This window comes from Branchiostoma floridae, chromosome 2 (assembly GCF_000003815.2).
Source record: "Branchiostoma floridae strain S238N-H82 chromosome 2, Bfl_VNyyK, whole genome shotgun sequence".
NCBI classification, from domain to species: domain Eukaryota; kingdom Metazoa; phylum Chordata; class Leptocardii; order Amphioxiformes; family Branchiostomatidae; genus Branchiostoma; species Branchiostoma floridae.
In genome coordinates this window covers 14,475,243-14,483,943 of record NC_049980.1, presented here as the reverse complement: position 1 = coordinate 14,483,943, position 8,701 = coordinate 14,475,243, and the positions used below count along the sequence as shown (strand labels likewise).

Below are 8,701 nucleotides of genomic sequence, written 5' to 3'. Positions count from 1 at the left end.
AAACAAATTTCCTGAAATGTTATCTATATTTTGGCGATATCCATTGAACGCTGAATATTATTGTACCGTACCTTTTAGATTTACAAACACACATGTAAAAGCCTCTTAATCGCCGGCATTTTCGTCATCATTCGCCATTGTTGTCCTATCATCTATATTTAATGCTGCGTCTTCCAGTTCGCTAGAAAATTTAGGGGTGTCGACAGGCTACTGTCACCAAAATAGCATCTTTAGACATGCTTACGCCCAAAAGCCTAGGCTGAAGCTAAAAGGGTCGGTTATTTCCACTGGGTTGAGAAAAAAGGTATGGCGTTGGCAATGCAGTCGGATAGTCTATATTGAGGTGGAAAATGCACATTAACAGCTTTCAACATTGCCGACCCATGGCGAATCGGTGCTAATCTGCGGTATGTTTCAGGAATTAACAAGTGGTGATTGTTGCTAGCCATACCAGGAATAAGGCAAGGCGGTGTATACTAGTGTATATATTTGCCGTCGGTTTTAGTCGGCATCCCTTCTGTGAAATGGTAGCACCCAACCTTTCTTCATTCAGCCGCTGCTATTGTTAGCGTGATTGTGAGGTTTTGTGGATGGACTGGTATACAATTGTAGGCAACCCTCCACCGGGGACTGAACCCAACATGGCTGCGGCAGACAGCACGTCGCTAGACTCTCTGGCTTGGAGCGACACCGAGATGCGCCTTTCGGACATTGAAGCGCAGTACAAATTCCCACAGCTCACCAGAATCACTCCCGACACATACAAGGCCCTGGGACCACAGGCCTGCACAGAGAGCGAGGTCGTTTTACTACAGGACGCGACAAGGGCCAGCAAAATCATGGCTCGACTATTGAAAAGGGACCGCAAAGATACCGGTCCCAGGCTAGCCATTCCGCTAAAGTATCCGGGCAAGTTTCAGATGCTGCGCGGCCCAAACGTCTCCAGATCGTTCGAGAATGTAAAACAGGTAGCCAACGTGTTTCCGTCCAAGATCTTTGCCCGGGAAGACATTCGGGAGGATTCGATACTGCTCATGAGCGAGGTGAAGCCAAGTGACAGTGTGTCGTCCCGCGGGACTAACCCCGTCGTGGTCTCGGAAAACGATGAGCTCCGGCCGCTCGGTATTGTCGTAGCACGGCAGCAAAAGGAGAAACGAAAATCATTCCTCGGTATATTCAAGAAAAAAGAACCGCCAAGATACCTAGAAGTGGTAAGCATTCTGTATAGGATATTTCGTTTTCTGTGTATTTTTTTTCTGTCATATAACTGGTGGGGCCGGTGGAAACAAAACGGGGCTTACCAGGAAATTTTCCCACCAATTACATGTTTTTACTGAGCCAAAGTGCAATTCAAAATTGAGTCAACTTTGCAAATTTGGGCCAACTTCTCTTGCGGCCACACTACACCGACGTGCGACGCATTTGCTTAAGTCTAGATGAGCCAAACAAAAATGTCCATTCTCAGTTTCAATACAATAACTTAGTAACTTTATTGGAAATCGCACTGTTGGCAATGAACTGAAAACCACTGTGCAATGATTAAGAATTAATAAAAAAGAAAATTGAAGTGATGAAAAGAAGTTCACGGTTTAGCGTCCGTGTGAACCATTTTGATTATTGCAATTAAAAAAATTCGCAATTTCAAGTAACAAATTTCCCCGCGTCCGAGTGGCGCTGATTGGCGCCAGTTGGTGCAGTTCAGTGAGATACCCGCTTACGGTGCTCCATCTGTGTACACCTGTGATACATCATTGAATTCATGACATAAAAGCAGTAGTACAGAAGCATTGGTCATACTCGGTATTAGTTCAGTGATATTGCTATACATGTGCATGTAACTGTTTGGGTTTCTTACTGAGATGTTCTTTATACCCCATGTACGTGAATAAGTCTTTGAATAAGTCTTTGAAAAGGCGTGTCAGTTAAGCCCAAATATGATGTGAGATGACGTGTACATATTACACGTACATCCATGCTCTCCGAACCGTTATCAGACCTCATGTAAGAGCATTGCCCGGTACCGCCCGGTGGACAGCTGAGTGTCCATCTTCTATCATGTCTCTTCATCTTCCCACAATTTTTGCGACTTATTTCTAATTCTTGTCTTCATGTCATGTTTGTCCGGTTAAAACTTCATCGGAGCAACTTACCGGCCCTGCAACTTACAGCAGCTGCTACAAGTCAAAAGTGCTCACACGGTCAATGTTAACTGTCGATCTTACGTTCATGTCAAACCAGATTGCCAGGAGATCATTCTTTACTCTAAATATTTGATGTCTTCACTGGTTGTTTTGTTTTGTTTTAAGCAAAACTTTGGCCTCATGATCATAGGGTTACAGATCTCTACGTTTATGCTACATCGTTGTTTTATCATAGACCGATGATATCATCAGAACTCAGTCAGCACTAGTATTTGAATGTATCTTATGTTACAATCCATAATGTCAATCACTGTTCTTGCCACAAGTACGTTTTCTATGTCTCTGCCACATGTATACACCACAAGTCTACGTACATGAAGTAAGTCTCCTGCTGGCACGAACTTTTTAACCAGACTTTCTCCTATTAACAAAAGTGGAAATATCACATATAAACTTCATTCATATTTGTTTGTGTGATTTATCAAAAGGCGTAAATGATACACACAGGCATGATACAAGTGGCACTTCATTTGTAACTTTTGCTTGTCACTTTCTAGGTCAGGAAAAAGGACGGAAAGCGAATCCAGCTCCCCTTTACTCTGAAGGCCAGGTTCAGCACGGGCGGGCCCGGCCAGCCGGACAGAGTTGACCTCACCACGCACTTGACGGCTGAAGAAATCGTCCGGAAGTTCCCGCTTCCTCTGACAGTTCGCCTCGTCAGTGGCCAGCGACCGAAGACAATCTCAAGGTAAAACACTCAAACTCTGTGGTGGAATATCTTAAATAGAATATAACAACATGACGGAAAAATGCGAATCATCAGAAATACACAGATGTCACCTTCAAAGAAAGACACGTTCCGACACACCAGCTCAAAAGAGAAACTACATTTATCTATTCGACGGCGTAGAGACCAAACGCTTCAATCCTAATATTGGTATGACAGAACGGGATCCATTCGAAAATTTGGTGCTTGCAGTTCCCGACTAAAAACATTGATGTACCCCAAGTGTGTGCCACCAAGGAGGTTAAAGAACCTCCTTGGTCTCACGGTTAAGGTCGTTACCAAAGCACCTTGTAGAACGTGACATTCTTTATGAAGAACCGACCCAAACAGTTTGTCTCAAAACACGATTTTGGTAAAGAGAATGGCAATAACTAGGAAAGATTTGGCTATTTTACTTGTGCATCACTTTATTTATTTGTGTAGAATGTATCCAATTTCACTCGCAAAATGAAGCAAAGCCCCGCACAACAAGCAGGTATTCCCATGTGTGCCTAACGTGTACATAGGCCTGTCGTGCGTGACCACGAGGGATTACTGTATACGTACCATCTCCTAAGCTGTTGTTCGTGGCCTCGCCTTCTTAATAACCGGTAATCCTAGATTCGGATGCACCTTTGAAGATTTGTTGACATTGAATGTGGAGGGATAATCTCATTCTACCACTATCCATGCTACTGTTTACATGCAACAATAGCGAAAGACATTCAATGCCCAACATTCCGATGCGAATGTCAATACAAGGAAATGGGCTGTCCGTGTGTTTCGGTATGAGTACAATGAGATTTTGTATATTGCATATCCTTGATCTTGTGTAAATATTTTTGACTCAGTATAATAATGATGATGATAACTTAGTAATATTGCATCTGTGTTGTAGCAACACAATCGATTAACGCTATCAATTCAAAACTCCTGTCCAAGCCGTCGTGGTTTGTAAAAATGGCTGGACTTGATGCTGATACGTAATTTTTAGATGTACGTCTATTTGTTTTTCAGGGAGGAGTTTGGTGATGGAGTTATGTACTTCGAGGCCACCAGGTCAGAGGTCGTCGTCTTGGCAACCACTGTGGAGCGAAGTGACAACATTCTCCTGGAGTTTCCGCTCAAACGTAACATGTCGTTCCGCGTGGCAGAGGGGATGCTGGCAGCTGGAGACCTCCGGAGACAGTATCATCTCGTCATGGCAACATTCAAGGAAAAGCATCCTGTTGATGTCACTAAGTACTGTGAGAACATCAAAGTACTCACCCGTCTAGAAAAGCCCAAACCAACAGCAGAAAAGTCGCCCCAGCAACAAACAACAAACGGCCTTTTGAGAGAGACAATTCCTCCCAGAGTTCCGGGAAAGCCCCTTGCGGCAAAGGCTATTCCTGCAGAAAACCAAGTTCCCGATTCCAGTAGTAAGGGTACTGATGAACCCGGGGAGTCTGGTACACTGGGGGCTACAGGTGTGGAAGATCTCCCACCTCCACCGCCGGAGCTACAGATCACACCAAAACATGTGGCTGAGTCTGACGACCCAGGTACGCCTACTTCTCAATCCGTGTCTGTTGTAACTGCTGACTCACACCTCTCGTCACAGGTGGGCGGTACTGTCCCCGAAGAAAGGGAAGCTGTCGCCAAGAAAGACGAGGACAGTGAGTCCCATCACACACCGCGTACCCTGACAACAGAGGAGGTGGATGTACAAGTCCCCAAACAAAAAGACAAAGATGAAGATAAAAACACAGAAGAACCACGTCACAGAGTGACCGCAGGCGGTGAGGAGGACATAACTAATTCTGTTCCCTCACGTATCGTGAACGAAGTTCGCCAACACGCTAATAACGTGAGGGAGGCAAACGAGCGACTCGTTTGAAGAATTAGATACAGAAAAAAAAGTAATGACAAATATACCATATACTCCTAAACCCAAGTAGATTTGGACACACATGAAAACCTATCGGACTAACAGCCTCAAACGTCGTCGAAAGTTGGACTGGACGAAAATACAGACTCATGGACGTCTTGGATGTGTATTTGTTGCTAGGTATCTAGAGACTAGAGCCAACGTATTCAGTCCCTTATCAGCGTAGTATTGTATTTATATGACATTGGTGTGAATTTTGGTTTACGCATACGTAAGGTTTGATGTGGTCTTTGCAATTATGCTATTTTTTTACCATTACGGTAATTTTTTTACAATTTTTCACAAATGACTTATGAAAAATATATGCATTTGCAATGGCCATTTCTAGTGTAACTGATGATATAACTTACTCAAAGTCCAGTCCTCCCGGTGACGGACATAGTTGCACTTACTGATTCTTGGGGTGTTCCTTTGCTTCCTACATTAATGAAAGCTGAAATGTGACCCATGCACCTGAAGACAAGTTGAGTATGATTTCAGGGCTATTTGTGTGATGCGCCATGGCTCTCGCATGTAGCCAAAGCACACCAGGTCACACCTAATCTTGTTATTACCTGTGTTGGGTTCTTTTTCATGTAGAGGTTTGATTGAGACTATATATTGGCTAGGAACTCAATATCCTCCTGTATTGTAAGTAGCTTGTACGGCATATCTATTCAACATTTATGTGTTCACAATTAATTGGTATCGATATTTGTACACTAAAGATATTCTAAGTAAATCATACGTTAATATTTTGACACAAAGAAACAAACAATATTAATCGTTTAGTAGGAATATTTAATACACAAGAACATTGAATACGGTCAATAAACTATAGTTATACATTGCGGTAGACAATTGTACATGTGTGTGTTGGGCGCTATCCTTTGCCTTGTATCGACGCATGCGATACTAGTATATGGCTTTGACTTGATATTAATTGGAATATTTGGATCTTTGTGTATTGTACCAAGTGTCCTATAACACCTCTCGTCTATACATAATAACATCGGATGGCCTTCAAATCGAGTCACGTTATAATACAACACTGTGTAAGTAAACGTACGGCGTGTACGTAACACTAGACGGTTTGGCACACGGACAATCGTATCACCTGCTGACTAAAAAGAGCATTCAACTTATAAATTATTCAAGATGCACTGCGTCACGTTTGGCGCTTTGAATTTTATAATCAAAATTGCACGCAAGCTCGCAGGGCGTGGGCAATGATCTCTGGGCAGAGGTGTCAATAACTGTTCGGTAACAAACTGACATGTTTTGAGCCCTTATCGATACACACATTTACAAGTTTCTTTACGATTTGGATGCCTCAAACCAAGGAGTTGTTGTGTCATTGGGAAATGCCATAGTGATGAATTTCAATTTTGTTGGGACAATTGACAAAATCACAAATCGCCAGCACCAGAGATTCCTGAACAGAAAACGTCGGTCTGAACCGTTATGCAAAGATATGGATGTATAAATACGACAATGAGGTCAATATGATCATTATCACACATATTACATCCGATGATTTGTGTAAGCTAAAAGCCGAAGAGGCACTCAAAGTTGGTCATTATCACTTCTCTTATTTTTTCCATCTCAGGTGTTTTGTTTCCCTCGTGACTGTAGTTCACAACTCTGAACTAACGCTGCACAGGATTCAGTTTTCCAGTTAAAATGGCAAGGACGACAGCACACACCAGTACCGCTTGTTTTACGCATGTTTATATTTGATAATCGCTTAAATAACCTAGCTACCATGGTCGAACTTTGACCAGTCCTGGTAGTAATTCCTACTCCAAAAGGCCTTGACAGATATCGACTGTGTTATATATTAATCACCCCTACATCTTTTTCTGTATCGTAAAAACTTAACTTTTGTAAGTGTCGCGTTATCAAAGCGCCTCGATTAGTAGATAACGATATATCGAGATCTATCTACTACAAGTATTTGTACAACATGAAACATTTCAATCAGCCATTTTTGTAGGTCTTGTTAGGCACGAGGGCACGACTCGCCCGACAAGGCAAACGTACATGTAGATAGCGGTCTTTACATTCGCGTTAATCATTCTATAAAGTTAATCATTCAGCATTTGGCGGAGGTTTATGTTGGGACTATTCGTTACGGAGGGGGGAGGGGCAGCGTTTTGTAATGTGTAGTCGACTTTCTCTTAATTTGGTAATTAATCAAGCCTCATTTTGATGATCCCTTAGGACAAACAACGAATCTCGTCTACGTACTTTTACAAAACGTTATCCAAGAACAGTGCTGTTACCGGAACCGTCATTATTTTAGAGCTCTTTACCATATTTACTGAAGATTGATCTAGCACATCTTTATAGTTTAGTCTACAATGAGATTTACCGGTGGCATAAGATAATATCAACAATGACAGTATCAAAAGGCGGCCAAGCGTCACCATCGCTCTCGTATTTCGATTATGATTATTCTAAATTGTCGACCGGCAAAGTTTGTTGGAGCACAGATAAGAAAAATGAACCACGTGACAATCGGTACCACCCGCCATATCGCACCTGCGCACCTGTCCACAAGTACTCTCAACCACCCACTCCAAACGTCACTCCCCCTATTGTTTCTTTAAAAGTTATGTGAAAGCGCGAAGGAGATAGAGGGACAAGACACTTCAAGACTTCCAAGAGTTGTAGAGACATTGTTTTACTCATCGGAGCTTGGTGAAAGTTTGTTACAACATGAGGCTGCTGGCTTTGTTGTTAGCAGTCGGGCTTGTTCGGGCAACGCAAGGTAAGAGGACTTTGGTCGTAAACCATGTTATCACACGCATACACGTACAGGCGTATGGGCTGCTATCTATATGGGGTCGCCACGTCTTACATAAGGCGCACATTTCCTCGTTATGTCTTAGCGCTTCAAAGGCGATTTCAAAAGAGCAATGTGAGCTAACATCCATTCCTTCAGTGGTGAAGGTTAGCAATGTGCAGCCCGTAGAGTTACAAATTTTGTGGATTCATGCATGTTGCATGAATACGTACATTTAATTTTCCACAAGACTTTTAATGGAAGACTGCGTATGTAAATATGGCAGAGGGGGTGTATGATATATGCGTATCCATGCGTGTATGTATCTTCGTGGAAATACAATTCGCAACAGGTATGAAGGCCAGCTAACCTTTCTTGACTTTTCCTTGGAATCATTTGTAACAGTGGTGGTTCAAGTAGCGCTTTAAGGGTATGAATGATAGATACAGACACTGTGCTGCTCACGTCTATGCCATATCGTATTCGCTTTTATTTATTCATCTATTGAGATTTGACACATTTGTGGAAGGGTTGACATAACAGGTGACTATCACATTTCTCTCGCTGCATCTCAGTCTAATGTTTATCACCATGGATTACATTTGAATACATTTCTCACGAAGCACACTAAAACACATGACAATACCATCAATTCACTTGACATGCATTTGTCTTCATGTAAGCCAATTCGTCAACAAATGGAAAAAAACGATATGATTATTAAATCATTTCTTGTGTTGCTTTTGCCGACAGTTTTGACGTGCTACCTGTTTGTTCTTGTCCCATGACTGCATGTTATGGGAGGTTGCAAGTTTAAAACTCCATAGAAACCCCGGGCAAGTTCTTGCTAGTCTTTGTTGGTAGGTGGTCTGATCATAATTTGTGTCTCACAAATGTCTTGGTACGTACGGGCTGGGGCAAGCTGTCTCCTAACCAAACAACGTCCTTTTTTGCCGATTTCTACAATGTTTCATACGAACGGAATGTCTGGTAGGGATTGATGTACGTGGGTGTTTATATTACTATGTTAGTCCACGACCTCCGTGGTTGGTGGGGACATCGCTCCCAGTTAGAGCCCCGAAAGTACAGGCACTGGC

General features: G+C 42.6%; 2 protein-coding genes across 2 annotated transcripts in view; both read left to right on the top strand.

The window, feature by feature from the left end:
- Window positions 1-263: 263 nt before the first annotated feature.
- LOC118410677 (GRB2-associated and regulator of MAPK protein 2-like) lies at window positions 264-5,695 on the top strand. The gene is made up of 3 exons (XM_035812481.1): window positions 264-1,211; window positions 2,699-2,889; window positions 3,925-5,695. Exons 1-3 carry the CDS (start codon window positions 591-593, stop codon window positions 4,784-4,786), a joined length of 1,674 nt encoding a protein of 557 aa, XP_035668374.1. The 5' UTR covers window positions 264-590; the 3' UTR covers window positions 4,787-5,695.
- Window positions 5,696-7,336: 1,641 nt separating this feature from the next.
- Window positions 7,337-8,701, top strand: part of LOC118408545 (CUB and sushi domain-containing protein 1-like) — a 5,872-nt gene continuing 4,507 nt past the window's right edge. The window contains exon 1 of the mRNA XM_035809357.1: window positions 7,337-7,589. Coding sequence (XP_035665250.1) covers window positions 7,538-7,589 — 52 coding nt within the window. The 5' untranslated portion in view covers window positions 7,337-7,537. The remainder of the gene's footprint in view (window positions 7,590-8,701) is intronic.

Excerpts from the sequence above, each read along its gene's own strand:
- LOC118410677 (XM_035812481.1), top strand. The coding sequence starts at position 591 with ATGGACTGGTATACAATTGTAGGCAACCCTCCACCGGGGACTGAACCC. Across the intron at positions 1,212-2,698 it reads CGCCAAGATACCTAGAAGTG|GTCAGGAAAAAGGACGGAAA; the intron begins GTAAGCATTCTG and ends GTCACTTTCTAG. Across the intron at positions 2,890-3,924 it reads CGACCGAAGACAATCTCAAG|GGAGGAGTTTGGTGATGGAG; the intron begins GTAAAACACTCA and ends TTTGTTTTTCAG.